The sequence below is a fragment of the Chrysochloris asiatica genome, unplaced genomic scaffold, assembly GCF_000296735.1.
Source record: "Chrysochloris asiatica unplaced genomic scaffold, ChrAsi1.0 scaffold00063, whole genome shotgun sequence".
NCBI classification, from domain to species: domain Eukaryota; kingdom Metazoa; phylum Chordata; class Mammalia; order Afrosoricida; family Chrysochloridae; genus Chrysochloris; species Chrysochloris asiatica.
The window spans coordinates 10,821,509-10,848,035 of NW_006408581.1; the positions used below are offsets into that span (position 1 = coordinate 10,821,509).

The window sequence follows — 26,527 nt, forward strand, 5'->3', positions numbered from 1 at the left end:
GAAAACCAAAAGGAAAGAACCTACTCTGCATTTCTCAACCTGAAAGCACTTAAGTCAAACTTCAAGTCTTGATTTGATATACTGAAATATTTATTGGACAAAATATTGAATGATGCTGGAAACAGTGTCACTGTACCAAAATTAAATGGCCAATGTTAAACCATTTTAAGAAATAATATAGGACCAAGAACCAATGATACTGAAGGAAGATGTCCAAGCTGCACTGAAGGCATTGGTGAAAAACAAGTTTCCAGGAATTGATAGGAAACAAATTGAAATATTTCATCAGGCTGATGTAGCACTGTAGGTGCTCACTCATCTAGGTGCTCACTTTTCTATGCCAGTGAATTTAGAAGGTAGCTACTTGGAACTGATTGGAAGAGAGGGATATTTGTGCCCATTCCAAAGAGAGGTGAAGCAACATAATGTGGAAATCATAAAACATTATCATTAATATCACAAACAACTAAAATTTCATTGACAATAATTTAAAAACAGTACAACAAATGGCAACTGTCAAAAATTCAAGCTGGATTCAGATGAGGACTTAGAACTAGGGATGCCATTGTTGACATCTGATAGATCTTGACTGAACGCAGAGAATACCAGATAGATATTTGTTGTTGTTGTTGTTAAGTGTCGTCGAGTCACTTCCGACTCATAGCCATCCTGTGTAGGGTTTCTGAGGAGCAGCTGGTGGATTTGAACTGCCAACCTTGTGGTCCACATTCCAGTGCTGATCCTAAAAAAAGATGTTTACTCATGCTTTATTACCTATGGAAAGACTTTTGATTGTTTGGAGCATTACAAACTGCTGCTAATCTTGCAAAGTATGGGTATCACAGAGCATGTAATTGTGCTCATGAGGAAAGTGCACATTGACTAAGCGGCAGTTGTTAAAATAGGACAGGGGGACTCTGAATGGTTTTAAATCAGGAAAGGTGCACACCAAGGTAATATCCTTTCATCATGCTTGTTCAATCTGTATATTGAGCAAATAATCCAAGAAACTGGATTATGTGAAGAAGAATGTGGCTTCAGAGATTGAGAAAGACGTATTTACAACCTGCAATATACAGATGATAAACCTTACTTGATGGAAGGGAAGAGGATTTAAAATACTTACTGATGAACATGAAAGTCTACATCCTTCAGCATGAATTGCACTCAATGTAAGGAAAACAAAAATTCTCACAAATGGACCAGTAAATTGTTGTTGTTTCAGTGAAGTGCCTTCGAGTCGGTTCTGACCCATAGCGACCCTGTATAGGGTTTCCTAGGAGCTTGAACCACCATCCTTGCAGTTCAAATGGCTTTGCAGTCTGGTGCATTAACCCACAGTGCCACAATGGATTGCATCGTGATAAATGAGAAAAGACTAAAGTTGTCAAAGACTTCCTTTTGCTTGAAATCACAGTCAACACTCACAGAAGCAGCAATCTAGACAAATCTGTAGCACAAGAACTCATTAAAGTGTAAAAGAGCAAAGATGTCAGTTTGAGGACTAGGGTGTATCTGACACAAAGCATGATATTTTCAACTGTCTCAAAAGAATTGAAAAGTTGGATAATGTATATGGAAGACTGTAGAAGAGTTGATACATTTGAATTATGGTATTGGAGAATATCAAAATTATCACAGCAGAACAAACAAATGAGTCTTGGAAGATTTGTAGCCAGAATGTTTCTTAGAAGCCAGGATGACAAGCCATAATTTCTCACACTTCAGACATATTTTCAAGAGAGACTAGTGCCTGGAGAAGGACATCATGCTTAGTCAGTTGGGAGGTCGTGAGGAAAACGAAGACTCTCAGTGAGACAGATTGACACAGTATCAGCTATAATGGACTCAAGTGTAAAACTAATTGTGAGGAAGGCTCAGGACTGAGCAGTTTTTCCATCTGTTGTGCATAGGGTTACTATGAGTCTGAGCTGACTCAGTGGCACCTAACAACAAAAATAATAGAAACTACAGTGAAGTTAACAGGTACAATTCAGGACCAGAAATGTCAGGGCACAGTTCTACCATTTAGGAGAGTTTCTCATCTGCATTGCTCACAGGCAGGCCTTTCTTTGGCTCTCTGTCCTTTGTGCTCTTGGCCTGGCCTCTGCCCTAATCTGACAATGTTGTAAAGCTCTTGTAGACCTGCTGATAAATGCTCAGAGTATACACCACTCCACTATAAACCTAAGCCTAAAGGTAGTCATCTCTAGTGGCTCAGCAAACCTAGCTTCACTGATGTCTGGAGGCTCCCCATTCCACAAGTGAGCCTCCTGTACAAAGGCATTCAGCTTTTCTTGATTCCTAGGCTATAAAGCCCACAGTTCTATGTTCTATTCCATTGTCACAGCTTTTCCTCCACGTGTTAAGGAGGTTCAGTGTGAAGAGTTCTCCGGGTCCAAACAATGTGCTTTGCTTCTGGCTCTTCTTATTTGATGGTAGTGAGATCTCTGTCCTGCCATTCAAATGAACTAGCTTCTCCTTGAAAACTCTATAGTTCTGACTATGAGTCGGTTCTGACTTAATGGTCCACAGCACCAACAACAGCACTTCCAATACCTACTTTAAAGTTCAAGCTTTCACAATTAACCCTGTTATCATAAATGAATGAGTCCTGGTGTAGCACTATATGATAAGTACTGGACTTCAAGTTTGGCAGATCAAACCCTATACAGGGTCACAGTGAGTTGTAACTGACTTGAGGGCACTTAACAACAACATCACAATTGAATCATTATAATTCCTACACATCCACTCCTTTTTTCTCTTACCAGACCCATCAGAAAAAAGTTATTTGGTGGAATTTTAAACATTCTAGCTAAAAGAGACATAAGAAGTAATTTACTGCTTCATAGTGGGTATCAAGAATGAATTGTACCTTTCTTGTCATCATCCACTTATGTGCATATGTGATGTCAGGCTGCCATCTAGATCCAATGCTGCTCACACAAGTTCAAGGGGAGTGTGACAAGCCAGGCCTGTCAATAGTTCAACTGTTGGTTTCCTCTTTTACCACCTCTGTTTAACTCCTTCTCCTAGTGAGCTTGCAATCCATTTCTGTATCCTTTCCTCTAAAATGCATCTGTTGCTGTGATTCATTTGGTCTCTTATATCTCCTGCTATGACATTGTAGGATAAATGCTAGATTGCAAGGTCGGTTTGAACCACAAAGTTGGCCATTCTAACTCACAAGTTGCTCCTCAGAAAACCTATAGAGAGTTGCTATGAGTCAGTCAACTCGATGACATTTAACAATAACAATCTTTGTTATAGAAGGTCTGTGTGCAATATGGCTGCCTAGTCTGCCATCTTGCCAGAAGTCCTCAGTAGTGATAATTTTAGCAAAGGAAAACTCCCTATGTTGATAGCATTATGAGAAGATAGCTCTGTCTCCTAATGAAACATAGATTGTAGGAGATAAGAGCAGATATTGCAAAGGAGATGCACAGAAGTTTCCTGTTATCTTAGTGGAGTTTCTTGGCAGTACAGAGGGTTAATGATCATAGTTGCTAGTTGAAATAATGAAGGTTTAAGTTGAAACAGAAGAGCCTTGACAGGAATGTCTGGTAACAGACTCATTTGAAAACACGAAGGATCATCATTCTGACACTCATGGGGCCACCTGAATTCTATCAGAACTTATTGTGCTTTTTGGGCACTAAGTTGTTTTACCAAGATGTTCCCACTAAGGTGTGGTTTGGCCATAAAAGGTGTTTGCTTCTGTTTCATCAGCTATTCTAAATTCCCTTCCATATCTAGCTCAATTTTGACTTTCTTCCTTTCTCTAATTGGAAATTTCAATGTTTTGTTTTCTGCTCAAAAGAGCCAGAATCTGAACAATATATTTAAGTACGATGATATAACTGTACATTAACACTATCGATATATAATAACTTTAAAAGATAAGGAAAATTTCCACAAACTTGTTGAAGCCCTTTATGTATGTGCATGTCAAAAAGTATTGCTGCTAGGGTTCTAGTTCATGTAAAGCATGTTTCTGCTATCAGTGGATAACTGAAAACAAGTCCTCTCAATAATTCACTTGTCTTACTTTCATTGGGTGCCTTCAAACAAAAGTCCAACCAAAACAATGGCTTTTGAAAGGATCTACTGGGCCAGTTAATGTAAGGGAGGGAGATCAGCTCAGAAGACTATTGTGACAGTTGTAAGGATTTTAAAGCAGTGATCTGGGTAGATTGTCTCAAAGGACACAGGATGCCATAGGGGTTTATTAGAAAGAAGTTTTAAGAAAATTGAAAACTGTATTGGTAAGGAAAAGATCAGGACTGTTGCAATGAGTCCTTGCCCCCCCCCCCCCATTCACAACAATGCTCTTGCTCATTCTTTGAGGTTAACAAGGATCCTACAAGATATCCTACAAGAATTTTGTTGGGAAATCTTACCCCATCCAGGCTACATCCCTGATATTACCCATTCAGACTTCTTTTTGTTCCCCAAACCCAAAGACCATTTAAAAGGAACATGATTTGAGTCCTTCAAAAATTTCCAAACTGTTGTTTACAAATGAAGAGCACAGATTCTTTGGGGGAAGGGTTAAAGAAATGGAATGCTGCTTTCAGAAGTGTATAGACCTAAATGTACCATTAGAAAAACAATAGCTTCATATGTTGATAATTTTGTCTAGTAAACATTTCCATGATTTTATAGCAATCTTTTTTGGCTTATCCTCATGTGTGTATTTATGTGTAGAAAAAAAAATAGCATTGTACACCACATGTTGCTAATTCTAATGACATTTGCCTATAAATACATATCACACATTCTTCACATTATATATACCAGAGTTCTATAGATGCAACTATATATGTCTTGATTTATTGAAGATTTACATATGAACATATCAATATAAAATATACACTATGGAAAGTATAATAATGCTATTAATCTGACATTGTCTGTGAGCTATGGGAAGAATGGTGTTAATGCTGTGTGCTTCTGCATTACTTAACTTGCTCATCCACACTGATCTCCTAGAATCTGAACTAGGTATGCTTATTGAAATCTAATTCTAAATCATAAATGTATCCTTAGACTGAAATATTTATATTTCTCACAAACAATATTTCAATATATTTGATGGTATAGTTAGAAGAGACTGTGGGAGTAAAATACCATTTCACTAGCCACAGTTGTATCAGATATTCAAGGTAAAAGTGAGCGTCTCATCATAATCTTCTTTATAATTTCTCACAAGAATTTAGGAGAAGAAAGTAGAATGAGTTTTAAATTTATTAGGAATATATTTAAATATATAAATACATGTTCATTTGTATAAATATATACATTTTATATGTTTTAACTCTGATCACTACCTTCCTTCTATTCCTGTAGTTTCTAATTTCACAGGACAGAGTTTAATGCTCTTTTTTGTGCACGTAAAGTAATAAGGAATGAATATAGTGGGTCACAGGAAGGGTTGGTAGCCACAGATCAACAGTTCGTATCTATCAGCTATTCCAAGAGAAAAAGGTTCTGTTCTTGTAAAGACGTATGCATATCCTAAGAAATCCTATACAGAATGGCTATGAGTTGGAACTGACTCCATGACACAGAACCACTACCTATATCAGAGTAATCAGATTACTGGATATTTCACAGAGTAGCAATACTAATAAACTTGGTTTTGCATTTTATTCATGGAATGTCTGTTACTGATGGTCTATCCCCAAGGGGAGGGGGAATAATAATAATCACCTAGCTTCAGAAAAATTCATCAGAATTAAACAGCAGCCCTTTTCTATCAGTAGCAATACCATTTGCAAGATAACAAAGGATAAAATGTCCTTAATAGTAAGAGGAAAATTAAAATGGTCTTTAGAGCTACCAGGTACAAGTTGTTATACTGTCATCATGAAGTTCTGAATGGCTGTTTAACACCCAAACCTGTTCTTGACAATGTGAACAGAAGAATATGATGTTACACAGCTAGTGGACAGTTTAGCACTCGCATTTTATTTTTTATTTTTCCTTCAGACATGATAACCGACAGTACTCAAGATTGCAGTTTCTATGTCACTTTTGGTCCTAGAGTAAAAATATCATAGAATTGTCAAAGATGTGTAGCAGAAATAGAAAATAAGCATTTGGAATAACGACATAGAAAGTTTGTTGCTACTACAGAATAACTGAGCCTACTTCAACTGATAAAATAATTTACTTTAATAATCTCTAATCAAAATTTCCATGTATCATCATGGAAAATTCTTTTGTAATAGGATAATTTGTTGCACAAGACCTCTTTAAAATGTTGAAGAGCAAAGGTAGCAATTTGACTACTAAGGTGCGCCTGACCCAAGCCATGGTATTTCCAATAACATCATATCCATGGGAAAGTTGGACAGTGAATAAGGAAGACCATAGATGAATTGATGCATTTGAGTTATGGTTTTAGAGGAATATAGTAAAAGTGCCATGGGCTGCCGAAATAACAAACAGATCTGTGTTGGAAAAAATTACAATCAGAGTGCTCCTTGGAAGCCAGAATGGCCAGACTTTGTCTCTTATACTTTGGCCACATTATCAGGAAGGATCAGTCCCCAGAAAAGGATATCATGTGTGGTAAAGTGGAGGGTCGGAGAAAAAGAGGAAGACCCCCAACAAGACAGATTGATGCAGTGGCAGCAGCAGTGGGCTTAGGCATAGCGATTGTGAGGTCGGCCCAGGACTGGGCAGTGTTTTGTTCTGTTGTGCATAGGGTCACTATGAGTTAATACTGACTCAATGGCATTCAAGAAGAACAACAATAGGAACATTACCAAAGTGTTCTCACTAACTCTGCATATGAATGCACACAACATAATTATTTCCAAGCTATATGCACAACTCCTAAAGACAGCCAAGCTGGAACAGTGTTGGGAAATGTGATGCTAAGATGCCTTTTTACTACATTCTATGTGTGTATTGGACTGCTGGTGTGGTGCTGTAGGCTAATTCGTCAGACTGCAAAGTCATTTGAACTGCAAGGTCGGTGGTTCAAGCTCACCGGATGTTCCTTGGAAACACTATACAGGATCCCTGTGGGTCAGAATTGACTTGACAACACTTAACAACAACAACAACATGTGTGTATCACATTAGTGAAAGATTATATATGTTTCTTCCACATATCAGAATTATAGAAAATAAATGTAGTTTTAATAATTCTGTCATACATTGAAAAGTATGCCATAAATCTAGGACATCTATAACTCTCCATTGAAGAGGCAGTAGAATAAACAAGATAGCATGTATAGAACAAATAAATAAAATATCCAGTTATACAAAAGAATTTAAAACCATGCACAGTAAATAAAATATTTAAAGCTTTGTTTTAACCAAACTTTTAAATAAATCAAGGACTAACTAAAGTTTTCTTTATGACCCCATGAGAAATACTTTAGAGCTTTAAATAAATACTAATTTTAAAAAGAGAGAAAGAAAGAAGTTAGGCAGAAAGGGCAGGATGAAAAAGGGAAGAAGGGAGCCAGGAAGAGACAGAAGGAAAGAATAAACCTGACTCTAAGAGTTGAATTTACTATTCCTAAATTAGACAGTTTTTACAATGATTACAATTAGACAGTGTTGTCATTTGTGTTGTCATTTTCATGTAAACAGTGTCCTTGGGAACTTACCTCTCAACATAATCTAGTAGCCGGGAACAGTGATTTGAAGCTGGAGCATCATGACCTCCTACTGCATAAAGAAAACCATCACATGTGGCCACTCCCACACCCCCTCTCCTCTTACACATCGGAGCACACATGTTCCACTTGTTTGTATGAGGGTCATAATACTCCATTGAACTCAAACAGGAACTTCCATCCCGACCTCCAACTGAATATAACCTAAAAACAATTTAAAAAATGTGATTTGACATTAGAATCAAGATGACAACAATGTAGAAAAGGAAATGTTTTTTAAATATAAATTTCAGTCATAGCGCAAACCCAAAATTGTTTTTATTGTATTTGGAAATATACTACTTTACATGGAAGTTTTTGAAAAGGCAATTTTAGACTATTATATATGCATAGAATTTTCATTGTTCCAATATTTAGTGCACTATATTAAGTAGAATTAGGTAAAAGTGTGTTGTTCTAACTTTTATTGGTATCAATATTAATATATTGGTGAGGAGTTCCGGTAGCATAGTGGTTACGAGTTAGGCTGCTCGACTTCAGCAGTTAGAAACTTTCAGGGGTTTTGCGGGAAAAAGATGAGGCTTTCTGCTCCCGTAAAGATTGACAGCCTCGGAAACCCTATACAAGGTCTCTATGGGTCTGAACCGACTCGATGGCACTTAACAACAACAATTGGTTATGGTGGTGGTGTGCCTTCCAATCTGTTTTGACTCAGAGTGACAGTGTATAAGATTTCCAAGGCTGTAAATCTTTACAGGAGCAGAAAGCTTCATCTTTCTACTGAATAGCTGCTGAGAAATTTGAACTTCTGACCTTTCTATTAGCAGTCCAACACATAACCGCAATGCTACCAGGGAATTTTACAAATGTTTATGAATGATAATTTAAACTATCGAGCAATATATTTGACAGTATTTTTTGTTGAAAATGACATCAGAAGAACATTAATTACCTTTTATTTGTTGATTAGTGTATAAATCATGGCTACACTATATGTTCCTTCCTTACAATTTAGAATATAATATAAATGCAAAAGATGAAGCCAGTGTTTCCATAACAACAGCTTCCTTATAGTGACTATAATCTAGTTTATGTATGTATGTATGTTGTTGTTGTTAAGTACCATTGAGTTGGTTCTGACCCATAGCAACCCTGTTTAGGGTGTCCAAGGAGCAACTGGTGAGCTTGAACCACCACATTTGCGGTACAAAATGACTTTGCAGTCTAGTGCATTAGCTCACAGTGCCACACTTTATACAATAAAAACAAAAATAGTGCAACAATACTATTCTGACCAACAGAGTAATGCTAAAACTTATTTGATGTACTAATTTTGTTGTACAGATATGTAACACATAATGTCCATTCAGGCAGCATCCTAGCCCATACATTCACAATTCTCCATCATAAAACAGTGTATAGTGAATGCAACAGCTTCCCACACATACAATGTATATCACATCTATTTTGTATGCAAAGTGATTGTGCTGCCAGGGACATAATGGTAGAGTATAACATATAACCTATATTACATATGCTTTGATTGTCATAATAAATGCTTATGGTACTGGTTTATGTAAATACTATATTATACCTCCTATCTAAAAAGTTTACCATGTAATTATATGCTTCGATTCATAGGCCGCAGGATTCAATTTCCAGCATTGCATGCCACTTGAGTATTAGAGTGTTATCTCCCTGTTTAGCTTTCTTTAAAAAATGTAACCATGAAATGTATCAGAAAACAAAAGAAAATCTTCTCCAACCTGTTGAAGGATTGGTTCCACTGAAAGTACAAGGCTCATAAAAATTCAAGAGAGACCTCTAGCCTATATGGAAAAACTGCTAATGGTGTGGATTGAGGACCAAACACAAAACAAAGCTCTCTCTGCAAAATTACAATCACTGCTAAGGCACAGAACTTGTTGGAGATGCATACAGAGAAAAGTAGGACCAGACTATGGTTTGGTGCTTGTACAACATCCAAATCATATAACGTCCTGTTTTGCAGAATTACTCATGAACATTAAATAATGAATTACTATAATTATTTTATTACTGATAAATGTGACAGAAACCAGGAAACTACGTACTAAACTATAAGTGGTATTTAACTGACTAGAAATAGAGCATGTTGTTGTTAAGTGCCATCAAGTCAGTTCTGACTCATAGTGACCCTGTGTAGGGTTTCCGAGGAGTGGCTAGTGAGTTTGAACCACTGACCTTGCAGCTCAAACTGACCTTGCAGTCCAGCACATTAACCTACACAGCAAGACTCAAAAAAACAGCATAGGTCCCTAATTTAAAAAAAAAAAAATCTTGTCAATTTGGTTGTAATCATGAAGATGTGATCATGTAAGTTATAGAGTTTAACAGTAGCTCTGTGTACTTATTCATGTACTTAATCATTGACAAAATGTTTTTGAGATCCTACTATGTGCCACCTGGGAGTGTGGTGGCTTTAGAGGATCAGCACTGGACTGAACCACAAGGTAAGTGGTTTGAGCCCATCAACTGCTCAGAAAGAGAAAGGTGAGGCTTTCTGCTCCCAAAGATTTACAAACATGAACTCTATACAGAGTAGCTGAGTCAGAGCTGGTTTGATGACAATGGGTTGTTTGGGGTTTAGTATGTGTCCCACTCTAAGTTTATGACTATGTTGTTGTTGTTAAGTGCCGTCGAGTCGGTTCTGACCCATAGCCACCCTGAACAGGGTTTCCGATGCTGCAAATCTTTACGAGCAGAAAGCTTCATCTTTCTCCTGAGGAACAGCTGGTAGTTTCAAACTGCTGACCTTACAGTTACGCTACCAGAGCGCCTTAAGTTGATGAATATATCCCTGGGCAAAATAAGAAAAGAAACAAAACAAAGAAACCTGTTCTCAATTCTAGTGAGAGGAGAATAAATAATCCAAAATGAATACATATGCGTATATGATATGTTACTTTAAAAGGAGCTAAGTACTACAGATACAGATAAAACAGGGAAGGTGGCTCACAAATGGTAGTAGGGGTTGTGATTGCAGTTTCATCTACATGTTAAAGTAGACATTGAAATAAAAGCAACATTTGTGCAAAGACTTAAAGAAGCTTAGTAGAGAATGTGGATACAGGTATATCTGGAGGAACAGGATTCATGGCAGATGCAACAGTGAGTGCGGTTTCCCAAGAGTGCCATGAAAGTGTGAGTGGCTGGAGCAGGGTGATTGAGTGGTATGTGGCAGATGAGAAGACAGCTCAGCCTCACGCTGGCATACATTTACCCAGAGAGAAACAAGAAGTCATCAGCACTTTTTGGCATTTATTTAGTAGAGGGGTAATGATTTACTTATTTTTTTAAATAATATTATAGATTGTAGAATTTTCTCTTTTACTAGTGAATATTATTTTTATCATGCTGTTGAAGAAATTTAACTTCACACTTTTCAGATTCTAAATAAATGCACCAAACCAAACCAAATATATGTCTGTACCGTTGAGTCCAACTGATAGAGAGCATATAAAACAGCTTAGAACTGCCCTATAGGGTTTCCAAGGCTAGAAATCCATAAGAAAGCAGACTGTCAAATTTTTCTCCTTCAGAGAGACTGGTAGTTTCAAACCACTGACCTTTTGGTTAGTAGCTGAGTGCTATAACCACTATATTACAGAGGTCCTTAAATTAACGCAGAAAACAAAAAACCAAACCCATGGTTACACAGTTCATTCCTACTTGTAGTTACCCTATAAAGGAATTCTGAGAGTATAAATTTTTACTGAGGCAGACAGCTTCATCTTTTTCCTGCTGGTGGATTTGAACTGCTAACCTTACAGTTAGCAGCCCAATGCATACCCCACAGCATCACTAGGGCTCCTTAAATAAATGCACAAAAGACATTATTTCTTGATATATACGATCTTGTTGTTGTTGGTGTTAGGCCATGTCAAAACAAGTCCTACTAATTAATAGTGACTGGATAGGATAGACTAGACTTGCTCCATAGGGTTGGTGGTGGTGGTTATGTGCCATGGAGTCGGCCCCTTAGTGTTCCCTGTGCTGAAATGTTTACAGGAGAATATTTCCAAGTCTTTTCTCACACAGAGCAGCTGGTGAGTTCAAAGTCTGGCCCGTTAATTAGCAGAGTGTTAACAGTTGCACTACCAAAGAGCTTTTCATATAAAATCTTAGGTTTAAAATGTTTCATATCTCTTAATAATGTTAAAATATGCTGTCTAATCAGATTGCAAATCCTGGGGATATGTTGTTTAAAAATGAAAATAGTTGTTACTGTTCCTTATAATATCTACCTAGCTACATGATAAAATGTTTCTGATTGCCCAAGCGTTTCTTTCTGGATATAATACTCCTTTGCTTGATTGTGCACAAGTTGTCTGTTGCTCTGATTCTCACAAAATGTGGAGATTAGCCAATGGAAGCATTTCAAAGAGAATGTACTGGACAATTTAGCTTGCAACAGCACCCAGAAGTGAAATAATTATTCACCAAGAAGCTTCTACCATTTTAAACACTTCATGAAATCTGACCTTCATTGATTTCTCTGTTTCATTTAAATTGAAGCTGTAACTCAAAAGAAGTTATCTTATAATCTTGAAATTTTATTACTAGGATTTAACACAAATATTTTTTCAATGATTTCACTTGTTGGTTAAGTAACTTTAGTATCAGGCACATAACTCAGTCCCTGGTATATAATTAGCATTTTTAAAAAAGATATACACTGTTTTTTCTTACATTGTTTTAAAGAAAATGTTGACTTCACCTTGCTGTACTTATTTATACACATTACAATGATAAATCATACTATTGATTTACTTGAAAATAGAGTCTCTGACAATAAAAATTTTTCTAGTCAATATTATATTTTCTTCTCTAAACATATTAAAGAATAATATTAAAATAAAACTTAATAATTAATTGTTTATAAAACATAGTGATCAATAATTAGCAAATAATAGGTTAAATTAAGTGTGCCCAATAAAAAATCTTATTATGCCAGAGGATTGAGGGCATTGATAAATATTGTACATTCCATCTACCTCAGATCATTGGATGGAATGTTATGATTATTATACATATTATGTTTATATTAGTCATCTTCTTATATAATTTGTTATTGTTGTTGTTAGGTATCGTTGAGTCAGTTCTTACTCATAGCAACCCTGTATAGGGTTTCTGAGGAGTAGCTGATGAGATTGAACCTCCAACTTTGCAGTTCAATATGACCTTGAAGTCCAACGTATTAATCTGCAGAACCACACCAAGACTCTTATATTATTGTCATTGTTAAGTGCCACTGAGTTGGTTTCAACCCACAGTGAGCCTGTATAGGGTTTCTGAGGAATGGCTGGTAAGCTTGAACCACTGACCTTGAGGATAAAACCGACTTTGAAATCCAGTGCATTAACCCACAATGCCACACCAGAACTCCTAGAAGATGAATATTGAAATTTGTAGCAATGTCTTTTATTTGGAAATAAAATAAAATATTCATTACAGGTTCACTAGCTATGACTTATTTTACATAGTTGAATTTATTAGGATTGCTGGTGTGGCACTATGGTATAAGCACTGGACTGCTAACCTCACATTTTCAAAACCACTAGCCACTCCTCAGAAGCCCTGTACAGGATCTCTATTGGTCGAAACCTACTCAAAGGCACTTAATAACAACAACCATTCTTTCAGCCTTTCCTTCTTCCGCATGGCCCTTTGAATGGAAAATTCAATAGTAGACAAATTTATACAAGCAAGAATACTTGGATCAAAGGAGATTACAGTTGACAGTTCCTTTTGTAAAATAAATTATTGGTAAGTGACAGATGTTTTATAAATGACTTTCTAAAGCATTGGCTAGGTTCTGGTTTCTATTCTTTGGCCTCTGTTGTGCCCCTTTTCATGTCCTTCATAGTGTGATGTCATCTGCAGATTTAAAAACTATATACATTATCATAATTTCAATAATATTAAAATATAACTATGTGAAAGGAAAAAATGTACTGTGTATTTCTTTAAAAGAGCTTTGGAAAACCAATTGTGAAAATCAGTGTTAAAGGAATAGTATTGTTTTAAAATACTATGGAGTTATTTCTGTTTCCTAGTGACTCTATATAGGATTTACAAAGAGCAGCTGGTACATTTGAACAGCTGACCCTGAGGTTAGCTGTTCAGTGCTTATCCTACAGTGCCACACCAGGACTTCAAAGAGAGAATGTTGTTGTTAAGTACCTTTGAGTTGACTCCAACTCATAGTGACTCTGTATAGGGTTTCTGATGAGCGGCTAGTGAATTTGAATCACTGACTTTGTGGTTCAAACTGACCATGGTGTTGAGTGCTTACCCTGCAATGCCACTCCAAGATACCAAAGAATTAGTAGTTCTTATTAATTAATTACATTAAATATGATTCAGGAATCTACTACTAAAACCAGTAGTTACACTCATATGTCAATACTTACAAAGATTATGAAATAACAGCATATGAATATGTATACCATCAATACTATCTATAATTCATTTATCTGGAAACATAAATTCAGTGAATAAGAAGTTAAAGAAAAAATAACTGGATTTATATTTATAATTGTTGTTGTCAAGTGCCATCCAATTGGTTCCAACAAGTAGCAATCCTCTATAGGGTTTCTGAGGAGCAGCTGTTGAGCTTGAACCAATGACCTTGCAGCTCAAATCGACTTTGCAGTGCAGCTCATTAACCCATAACACCAAGCAGAACAGAAAATTTCTAACGGATGTTGGAGAAGACAAAACCATGTCACATAAATATAATGACATGTGCAAAGATCAGGATTCAGACCCAAATGGAAGAAGAGGTTCCGCATTTCTCAAGCTGATAAAGCTGAGCAAAATATTCAAGCCTTGGGTTGCAACATTGAAGCCTGCTATAGACAAAATATTGAATGACACTGATAGTATGGGTTTACCAACCTAACCAAAATGGAGTTCGTTCAGTCATTGGGTCTGATAAATGAGAATCCTACAAATGAAGAAGTTAGTTTTAAAGTTAGCTGAGATGACTTCATGGTCCTAGATGCAGAACAGGACATGCTTAAGCCCAACCAGATAGTGATCTCAGGAACTAAGTAGCTGTAACCCTAAAAGGTAGAATGTTTGAGAAGGATTACTGTCTCATAGTTTCTTTTCCCTAAAGGTAGAATGTTTGAGGAAGTTCATTGCCTTATTGTTTCTGTTTCCTAAGTGTGCTATCCTAATGTTAAAACAGATTAAGTGTACATCCAAATATAACTTACTCTATATAATGTGCCTGGTCTTTGTAATAGGCAGGACAATCTTGAGAGATCATCTCCCTGTCCTCCACACTGCTGGCTTTCTGTTAATAAAGCTTGGATCAGATCTCTCCCAATCTCTGTGATTGACTACAGTGACAGGTGGCAAACCTTCATTTTGGTTTGGCAACAACACTGGAAGCATCAAAAGAAGATTGAAAAAATACATAGTCACTGTACCAAAAAGAACTTGTCAAACTTCAACCGTTTCAGGAGATAGCATATGATCAAGAACCTATGTTACTGAAGTCCAAGGAGCACTGAAGCATTGGTGAAAAATAGGGCTCCAGGAATTGACATCAATGGAAATGTTTTAACAAACTGACACAGTGCTGGGTGCACTCATTTGTTTCTTCCAAGAAATTTGGAAGACAGACACCTAACTGTGACTGGAAGAAATTCATATGTGTGCCCCGTCCCAAGAAAAGTAGCACAAGGGAATGTGGAAATTATCAAAAAATAGCATTAATATTACATGCAACCAATATTTTGCAAGGGATAATTTAAAAATGGTTGCATCAATACACAGACAAGTAGCTGCCAACAATCTAAGACAGATTCAGAAGAGGACATGTAATCAGGGATATCATTGCTGACACCCAATGCTGATTTAAAGCAGAGCATAGTAGAAAAATGTTTACTTCTACTTTATTGACCTTGCAAAGCAATTTGATTGTTTGGATCATACCAAACTATGTATAACATTGCAATGAATGGGTATTTCAAAAACGTAATTTTGCTCATGAGGAAACTGTACACAGGACAAGAAACAGCCATTCAAACAGAATAAGAGGATACTGATGGATTTAAATTCAGGAAAGATTTTAAATGCACCAGTATTGCATGCTTTCACCATACTTATTCAAATTAAATGCTGAGCAAATAACCTGAGAGGCTGGATTTGAGCAAACAATCTGAGAAATTGAAATATATGAAGAAGTACATGCATCTGGTCTGGAAGAAGGCTAATTAACAACCTGTTTGTCTGTAGGATAAGCAGTGAGCTGGTAACAACAAGGTCAGCGGTTTGAGCCCATTAACAGTTTCACAGGAAAAAAATAAGGCTTTCTGCTTTCTCAAAGATTTACAGCCTCAGAAACCCTATATAGGTTCCCTATGAATCAGAACTGGAGTCCTAGTGTGGCACTGTGGGTTAATGCACCAGACTGCAAAGCCATTTGAACTTCAAGGTCGGCAGTTCAAGCTCACCAGTTGCTCCTTGGAAACTTTATATAAGGTTTCTATGGGTCAGAACCAACTCAATGACACTTAACAACAACAACAACATGAATCAGAACCAACATGAGGGCACTTAACAATAACAACAACATGAATCAGAACCAACATGAGGGCACTTAACAATAACAACAACAAATTTCAGACAATACAACCTTGCTATCTAAAAATGAAGAAGATTTGAAATATTTGCTTGACAATATACAGGAAACGAAATGCTCACAAGTGGACCAAATAAATAACATCTTGATTAATGGGGAAGAGATTGAAGCTGTCATTTTTGCTTTAATCCACAATGAATTCTCAAAGAAGCAGTAATCCAGCAATCAATGAAGTTACTGCATTAGGCAAATCTCGTGCAAAAGACCTGTTTAAGGATGTCACTTTGAGGACTAAGGTGTGCCTGACCCAAGTGATTGTATTTTCAATAACTGTATATGCATATGAAAGTTGGACAATGATAAGGAAGACCCTAGAAGAATCTATTCATTTGCATTATGGTGTTGGTGATGAATATTGAAAGTACCATGGACTTCTAGAAGAACAAACACATTTATCTTGGAAGAAGTACAGCCAGAATGCTCTTCAGAAGCAGGAATGGCAAGGCTTCAAGTCTCATTCTTTTGACTTGATATCTTGAAGAACCAGTCTCTGGAGAAAGGCCTCATGCTTGGTAAAGTTGAAGTTCACTGAACAAGAGGATGACTCCCAAGGAAATGAATTCACATAGTGAATAAGCTCAAACATAACAATTGTAAAGATGGAGTAGGACTGGGCAGTGTTTCATTCTGTTGTTCATAGGGTCACTATGAGTCACATCCAACTCAACGGACCTAAAAACAACAACAAGATAAACAGAAAGCTATACAATTTTTAGAATAACCCTTAAGGGAACTTAATACCAAAATTTGGGAAATGATAATAGAAATAGAGTCCTGTGAAAGTAACAAGTTGTGAATTAATAGGCATTGTGCTAGATATTTGAATATAATGAAGAAAATGGGGAGACATGGACTCCTGCGATCAGGATACTTGTAGATACATGGATATAAACTTAAGGTTGCATAAAAATTGCAAAGTCCCTGTTGATTTTAGTGCATGAGCTTTTGAATGAATCACTTTTGGAATGGTGAATCATGAAAAAATCCACTGTCTCAGTGTACTTTGCAGATTCCTTAGTGGTCATATTGTACCTTCATTAATACTCAAGATTAGCAATGAATGTGTTCAGGCAATATCAGTCTCCTTTGTTATGTGACTAAGGAAATGACACTATTAGCTACAACAGAAAGTCATTTAGCTACAACCTACAACGTGAAAATCAAGCCAAGCCTGGGAACAATAAGGGGATAAAAGAACCAAAATATTACAGTGGTGTTGTAGGGTAAACATCAAACTGCTAACCACAAAGTAGGTAGTTCAAACCCACCAACAGTTCTTCAGAAAACATATACAGTGTCACTATGAGTCAAAATGAACTCTACAGCACTAAACAAAAACAATGCAAATATTATTTTAGAAATGTCTATTTTCTGTTTTCTTATACTCTCCTTATTTACCACGTACATCTATGACTACTGACATGGGATGATATAACTACCACTTATTGAAAAATGAACCAGAACTCATCATAAAATAGATTTTAGTTTTTTCTTGAATCCATTAAAACACACTTATTTTAATCTGGAAGCCAATTTTTGTATTGCTTCATTTTGTTCTTTTAAAACAAATTGTGTCATGAGTCACGAGGGCTGTTCATTGGTATTTTGTTAATTTTAATTTAGTGATTTATTCAAAACAGCTTTTTAGGGAAGCAACAGGGTAGAGTGACACATTAGTGATTGGTAAAAATAAAATAAGAAGAAACATCACATAAGTAGAGGTGAGAAAAAAAATAAACAACTGTCAGAGGGTGATGCTAAAATAATTATCGGTATGACTCCATAGCAAAAGGTCATTTACTAGTGATTATGTTTCCCTCTGAGAAAAATAGAAAAGTAGCTATATGCTAAAAGTCATAAACTTTTGAGATCTTTTGAATCAGACTCAGGAAAAAATTAAAGATGACCCAAAGAGAGCTAGAATCTTTTGACTTAACGAGAAAGATATTTGAAGCAAAATGAAAGCTTCAAAGCACCTTCCTGAAATAGCATTATAATTTGAGAGACATAAAATATTGGGAAATATTTTTTTTAATTTAATACTTAAATGAAAACAATTTCTAGAATTAAAAATCTGAGATGCTATTAAGTTCACATGAAGAGTAATGTTATAGTAAAACAGAATCTTTTTTTCTGTTAAAACAATAAAAAGCAGGATTTCTTGATATTATATATTTTAGCTGACAAAGAATACAAGGTCTAGCTTGCCTGGTTTATTAATTGTGTATATGGTTAATTAAAAGGAAGTATTAGAAGACACTGGATGAATAATCCAGTTATAACAATGTCTCACCCTTTGCAACAAGACAGTCAAGCAATTACTTTATTTATTAAACTTTATCCCATTTACTTCAAATTAAGGCTGCAGAACATTTACAGCAAAATATGTTTTGACTAAGGTTTATTTTGTAATCATTAAGAAGAAGGGAAAAGATAAAAGGTAAGGACAAAAAATTTATCAGTATATATATGCTGCAGAAAAATAGCTTCACCAAGCTCACAAAAATACACTGACAGGTAGTAATTTTATTCTGGAACTCTTCTCTTTTATCATATGGTTTTTAAATAATAATATATATTGATATATCATATAGTGTATGTGTCTGTGTATCTCATAACAGTATAATATAGCAAGTAAACAACATAATAAAAAACTAAGAGTTATTCTTATCCATATAAATCAAATTTGCTGTGTAGGTCATTCAATTGAGATAGCCATTCTCCCTAGAAAGCAGGATATGAATTCTTTTGCATCAGAAGGAAAGGTAAGAAAATTATTAATAAATGATTGATATTAATATTAAAATATTAGGAAAAATAGTGGTATTGTTGTTGTTAATAAGCAAATATCTGTTTGGAGAAGGCTTTGAACCCTTTTTTTCCTGCTGATTACCAAGTAATTTTCTCAGAGTAGAGTGAAGACTCACATAAAAGACATAAATGACAGACTGAATTTCTTGATACTGTAGCTACTTCAGAGCTGGTTGTCCTCATACTCTAGCATAGCCCGCATCTCACGATGGTGTCTGAACTTAATTTTTGGAGTGCTCCTTCTCATCCATTAAATGAACACTCTTCCATGTCACTAAATATTCATAGAAATGAAATGTTTAATGGCTATACAATAGTCCACATTTTGAAATAAATAATTATAAATAACTCACTTGTGAGTTGTGACACCTGAAATATTTTTTTCTTATTTTAACTATTTATGTAGTAATTTACTTAATTAAATGTACTAACTCTAATTCCTTTTGTATTTAAAATAAAGCCTACTTGTTCATATTACATTGCTCTTTAGCATTTTGCTGTATTCCATTTGATAGGATTCTAATTAAACATTTGCATCTCTATTGGCCTTTGTGTTGTGAAAAACTATTGCACAACAATTTGCATTCTGATATAAAGCTCATTTTAGCAAAATAGCATTATAGTGTGAATTGAGAAGCATTCGTTTCTGAAATTTATCTGCTGTAAAACTGTCTACTAATGTAAAAAGTATTTTTTCTTGAATGTGAGACAATTTCATCATAAATATTAGCTAAAGTGTCAACGCCTTCCTCCTATTTGACTCTTTAAAATTTATTCTAGTATAGATGCTGAGAGTACTTTCCAAAACTAAAATATTTAAAATAAGAGACTAAGTAACTAGCCTCCCATTGCAAACCCTTAAAATGAAATCAATCCATTATATTAATTATAATCCCAAAACCATGACCAGAGAACCTTCAGTAATAGGAGACTATGGATCCAGAGCAGATGTTACAGGAAAGGATCCTATAGGGGTCTTCTCTCTGAAACTACTAAGACAAAACTCAAGCCCTACCACTACCAAGGATAGAACTCAAACACAGAATCCTAGAAATGTTTCAGATCTGGTAGCCTCCCCCCTCTCCCCCCCCCCCCATAAATTCAGGACATGACCCTTCCAAAGTGACAATTACATAAGTTAAAGACCTAAGACAAACTATAGCTGTAGAAACAGGATATAGCAGGATATAGGGATGCAAATGCTTGGTTGGAATGGATTAAATATTCTGTTCACACTCTAAATAATTGCGATTGTTACCCCTGTGCAACAGGAAGACCGGAAGCCCAAGTGGTCCCCTTTCCACTGGCATGGTCCTCAGACTCTGAGGGCATATACTGTACGGTAGCTCTCTTCCAAGACCCTATAGCCCGAGGCAATGAATCCTGTATCTGGTTGTCACAACTTTCCCTAATGTAAGGGGTCTTATGGGTCAGACCCGGAGGACCATTAGGCCTCCAGCCTCAAATACCAATTTCACTTCGTGTCTCCCCAGAAAAGGGGGGGATTTGATGTTCATTAGAAGCCTGATGGGATACAACGAGTGCAAACTCTTTAAAGAGCTCCAAAATCAGTCAGCCCTAGCTATTCCACGAGCAGCTGTCTGGTGATATTATGGGAAACTATTATTCAGGCTTTACGGGCAAATTGGAGTGGCACCTACGCTTTGGTGGAATTGACCATCCCTTTCACCCTGGCATTCCATCAACCAACAACTCCAGGAAACAGGCATAAAGCCAAGAGAAGTGTAGTTACTCCCCATGGCTCTCTCAATTCCCATGTTTACATAGACAGTATAGGAGTTCCCTGAGGGGTGCCAAACAAATTCAAAACAAGAAACCAAATAGCTGCAGGGTTTGCATCTGTATTATTCTGTTGGTCAACCACTAACAAAAAACGTGGACTGGATTAACTACATCTATTATAATCAACAAAGATTTGTAAATTATACCAGGGGTGCTATAAAAGGAACAGTAGAACAATTAGGACCTACTAGCAAAATGGCCTGGGAAAACAAGTTAGCACTAGATATAATATTAGCAGAAAAAGAAATAAGTGTTATGATCAAAATCCAATGTTGTACTTTCATTCCCAATAATGCAGCTCCTGATTACCGAAGCATTGTAAGGGCTGACCACCGTAGCTAATGAACTTGCTGAAAATTTAGGCATAGATGACCCTTTTTCTAATATCATGGAACAATGATTCGGGAAATGGAAAGGGCTATGATTTCAGTCCTCACCTCTCTAATTATTGTATTTGGCATATTAACACTAATGGGATGCTGTGTTGCACCCTGTATAAGAGAATTAGTTCTAAAATTCATAGAAACAGCCCTATCCAAACAACTGCCACCCCATACCAAAATAACCTTTTTCACCTAGAAACATATGAACACCAAAGTCAACATCTTCTTGCAAAATTTGAAGAAAAGAAGGAAGTCTAAGAAGAAAAAAAAGGGGGAGGGATTGTGGGAGGAGGAAATATATATATATCATAATCCTGTTTATTTTATTCAGGTAACCTTTCTCTTTTTTCCTTTATTTCCTGAATTAAAGACTTTATGATCGCTCTCTTTTGCTTTGACTACTTCCTGGAATAAAAAATTTGTGATTGCTCTCTTTTTCTTTCCTAAAGTAGGAATGCACACCTTAAAATCTGACCTAGCCAACCAGGTAAGGGAAAAGATCATGCGGTCAAACCCTAGCCAATGGGGTGAGACACAGCCTTGAGACTCAAGTCAGAGATTAAAAACCCTAGTGGGCTGCACACTCGGTGTGCTGGCTGTCCTGTTCCTGTATATACGGCTATGCGCATGCACCTTCTTGCAGGAGTAAATTTTGCTTTGACAAGGTAATTTAGTCACTCAGAGTGTATTTTACGCAACATTGGGATTCATTTTCTAATAGTTTGAACCTCAAAGTCAGCAGTTCACATTCACCAGCCACTCCTCAGAAACTCTAAGTGCCCCTATGAGTAGGCTCTGACTCCAAGGCACTTAATACCAACAACAAGAGCAGTTAAGACCACAGTTGCTATTTACAAAAGTAGGATGTAGCACATTGTCTGCCTGGATTCTGTTATGTTAATTGACCTTGGTGTCCTCTGAGAACAGGGTCTTGATCCTCCAGGCCCAGTGATTCATTCCCTTACCTTAAGGGAATGTCTGGTTATGTCTATGTAGTTTTCATAACTTTGTCTCCTATATGCGTCACCATATTATTGATATATTTGCATAAAAGTTAATACCCATGTACAAATATCATCTGTCAAACCTCTGTATATTTCTAGATGTACTCCTACTATCCTTCCACACTCATTCAGCCTGCATGATTACCCATAACACCATCATTCATGCCCAGTATAGCACTGTGCCAGAGTCCTGGTGTAACATTAATACGCCAGACTGCAAAGCCATTCAAACTACAAGGTCAGCAGTTCAAGCTCACCAGCTGCTCCTTAGAAACCATATACAGGGTTGCTATGGGTCAGAACCTATTCAACAGCACTTAACAATAATAGTATGTGCCCTTCCAACAAATGATTATACAGCCCAAAATATCAGTAGTCTGAGATTTAGATTCCTGATTTATGGTGATATGAATGAAAATGTTGAAAATTAGGGATTAGTGTACTCCTGCAAGAAAATATATAATGAACACCAAATTTTCAGTCCTCTTTTGAAAGTAACTCACACTAGCTAGTCAGGACATAAGCAGATTTTCAGTGTACAAAATTCTTGTGAAATATTTTGATCCTTTCTTAATAGGTAATTAATGTGAAGAAGTTTTGGTTACTATTTTAGAAGGATGAAAATAAAACCCAAAATATTTCAAGTCCCAATTTGTCAATTATCCTTTAAGGCTGAATTGGAAAAACATCAAAAACTTAAATCACTTAAAAAGCATTTTATTGAATCATCTTAGTAAAAATTTATTATTAGAAGATATCCATTCATTAAATGTATTGTTCAGATAATAAAGAAGAAAAATCTACTCACTTGCCATTTAATGCTGCTACACCAACTGTACTTCGAGCAATTGACATACTGGCTACAAATGTCCACTGTTGACTCTGAGGATCCCACCTCTCCACTGTATTTAGATAGCTCCAACCATCATGGCCTCCCACAGCATAAATAGGGCCTTCAAGTACTGTTACACCTAAAACATTAGAGAAATGATCATTGAATGGGTTTATTTCTTAGTGAGATACTTAAAACAGTACAAATACAGATGCGATTTAGTATCGGCACTTGTGAAGAAACAATTGCAATGAGAAATAAACTATATACTAATAATTAAGTTTTTCCATTAAAGTAAAAAAAAAAAAAAATTAGAGCCAAAACACAAATAAAAGTATTTTCCTAAAACACTTGCTATTATGTTGTTTTTAGGTGCTATCAAGTTAGCTCTGAATCACAGTGACTATGTACATCAGAACAAAACATTGCCTAGTTCTATGCCATCCTCATAATTATTCCTATGTTTGAGCACATTGTTTGAGCTCATTGTATTAACCCATCTAGTTGATGATTTTCCTCTTTCTCCTTCATCCTCTACTTTACTTCACATGATGTCCTACTACAATGACTATCCCCTCCTCAAAACATGTCCAAAGAACACAAGACGAATTTACACCATCCTTGTTTGCAATGAATATTCTGACTGTACTTCAAAAACAGATTGGTTTGTTCTTTTGGCAGTCCATTGCATATTCTATATTCTTCTTCACCAACATCATAATTCAAAGCGTTGTTACTTATTCATTGTTCAGCTTTTACATTTATATGAGACAACTGAAAATAACATTGCTTGTGTCAGGAGCATCTGAATTATCATGTGAACTTGCAAAGTTTGAAAATAATAAGAATTGATGCATATAGTCTCTGCTTTTGAAAAGTATTTATACACTGTAGTTTGAAGTGCTTTGTGACAAACTTATTAAACAATGTAATATTAGCAATTTGCATTTCAAGTTATTTTCCTCTGTTTTGGCTTCCCCAAAATTTTCATAAGAATACATTTTCCTAAAGCATCCAGTTTAGTAAATTTGACACCTTCACTAATATTCTTAACTGAAATTACCAAATACAAGCAATTAAAACAAATATAATTACCCATTAGTCATCCGTTACAGGGTATAAACAACATTTATACAATATTTCCCTAGTGTGGCAATGCAGGATAATACACTGGACTAGAAAGTTGGTTTGAACTGTAAGGTTAGCAGTTCAAAAGCATCAGCTGCTCCTTGGAAACCTTATACAGGGTCGCTGTGAGTTGGAACTGACTTAACAGCACTTAACAACAACATTGCACTATTTTTCAGTAAATCCCCTTCATCTTAATTGGACTTTTTTCAATGTAAAAGAGTTACTATATACATATATACCATGTGACTGAATTAAAGTCTTTATCTTTGGAGCTATGCTGATGAGTTTTTCTTTTCCAACAAATGACAAAATTCAATGTCTGATTGTCAAGAACTCTGAAAAGTCTAGGATTTTGCTCTACTTTCAAGTTGAAAAGTTAGCCTGACACAAATGTATTCATATTGATAGAAAACTTAACAATTGTTCCTTGGCTGTTTATTACAATAATAACAATATTGAAAATTTCCACTGGTGCTCCAACTCCCAGTTTCTACAGGAGATATGAAGGTCACTTGAAACTTGGAAACTTAATGAGTTGTGCTAGAGGAGAGGAATCTATTTTATAATGTGCATTAAACATAGGAGCATGTGCCCTTTGTTCTCGAGACAGATGTAAACTTTATGCATTCAAGCATGACTGCTTTTGACTTTAGATGGAGGCATTATACCTATTTTTCTAGAATATTATAAAATATTATCTTTTTAAGGTGGTCTAGAATATATGACAGTTAGTGCCTTGTTCCCAAGTCATGTAGAAATATGACAGACAATGGTGAATTGTCTCCCAACACTGATGTGAAAGTTAAAGGACACTTCATTCATTCATCCAACTACTGTTCATTACATTTTTATTAAGTGTCAAAATTGTTCTTCTCACTAAAGAGACAGTTTTAAACAAAGTTCTTGCCCTCATGGAGTTCATGAATATCCTTTTATGAATATTTAACTAAAGTGAAATAACTGCACTATTGACAATAAGTACATCTGGTTTTCATATATTGCATTATATAATTTAATTAAGGATAAAGTAACTCATTAGAATGTTAATGTAAATACTAAATTATTTATCTAGAACATTATATAAGAAATAATAGTACATGCTACTTTACACATATCAATAAATAGCTATTGGTATGAATTGATTGTGTCACAAACTAAATGTACTTTCAGTTCTAATCTCTATGCCTACAGTTGGACTCCTGGTGTGGTGCCAGGATAAGCACTGGGCTGTGAACCACAAGGTTGGCAGTTGAATCCCAGAAGCTGCTCCTTGGAAGCCCTATAAAACAATACCTATAGTTACAATCCCTTTCAGGAATGGCTTATCTTTTTGCTATATTAATGAAAAAAAGTTTAATGTAAGATGTGCTTTAAGTCTATCTCTTGTGAGATAAGAAAGAATAAATAAGCAAGGAGAAAAAACAGAGATGGGAGAAGAGAAATGCCAAGCCACATAAAGAGCTGCCAGTAGCAAAAGCTCAAAAGACACAAGGACCTTCATCCAAAGCCAGCAGTGATTTCTGTTTGTAAAAGCAAACACTTGTGATACTTCTGTTGCAGCAGTACTACATAACTAGGTTGTTGTTGTCGTGCCATCGAGTAGGTACCAACCCATAGCGTCCTTATGCACAGCAGAACGAAACACTGGCCGATCCTGGGCCAACCTCACTACTGTTGCCATGTTTGAGTCCATCGATGCTGTCACCTGGCCAATCCATCTCATTGGGGGGTCTTCCTCTTTTTCACTGACCCTCCATCTTTGTTGTTGTTGTGTGCTGTGGAGTCGGTTCCGACTCATAGCGACCCTGTACAGGGTTTCCGAGGCAGTAAATCTTTACGGGAGTAGAAAGCCTAATCTTCCTCCACCTTACCAAACACGATATTCTTCTCCAGCGGCGGGTCCCTCCTGACAATATGTCCAAAGTATGAGAGATGAACTTTGGCCATCCCATCTTGGCCTCAAAGGAGCACTCTGGCTGCACTTCTTCCAAAATGGATCTACTGATTCTTTTGGTAGTGCATGGCACTTTCAATATTCTCCTCCAACATCATAACTCAAAGGCATCAATTATTCTATGGTCTTCCTTATTCACTGTCCAACTTTCGCATGCATATGAGCTTATTGAAAATACCATGGATGGGTCAGGCATACCTTAGTCTTCAAGCTGACATCTTTGCTCTTCAACACTTTTAAAAGGTCTTGTGAAGCAGATTTGCCTAATGCA

At 36.1% G+C, this 26,527-nt stretch overlaps 1 protein-coding gene across 2 annotated transcripts in view; it reads right to left on the reverse strand.

The window, feature by feature from the left end:
- Nucleotides 1-26,527, reverse strand: part of KLHL1 (kelch-like family member 1) — a 514,835-nt gene that overhangs the window by 37,636 nt on the left and 450,672 nt on the right. For both annotated transcript variants that reach the window (XM_006864306.1, XM_006864307.1), the window contains 2 exons: nt 23,148-23,310; nt 7,632-7,844 (listed from right to left, as the gene is read on the reverse strand). In XM_006864306.1, coding sequence (XP_006864368.1) covers nt 7,632-7,844; nt 23,148-23,310 — 376 coding nt within the window. The remainder of the gene's footprint in view (nt 1-7,631; nt 7,845-23,147; nt 23,311-26,527) is intronic.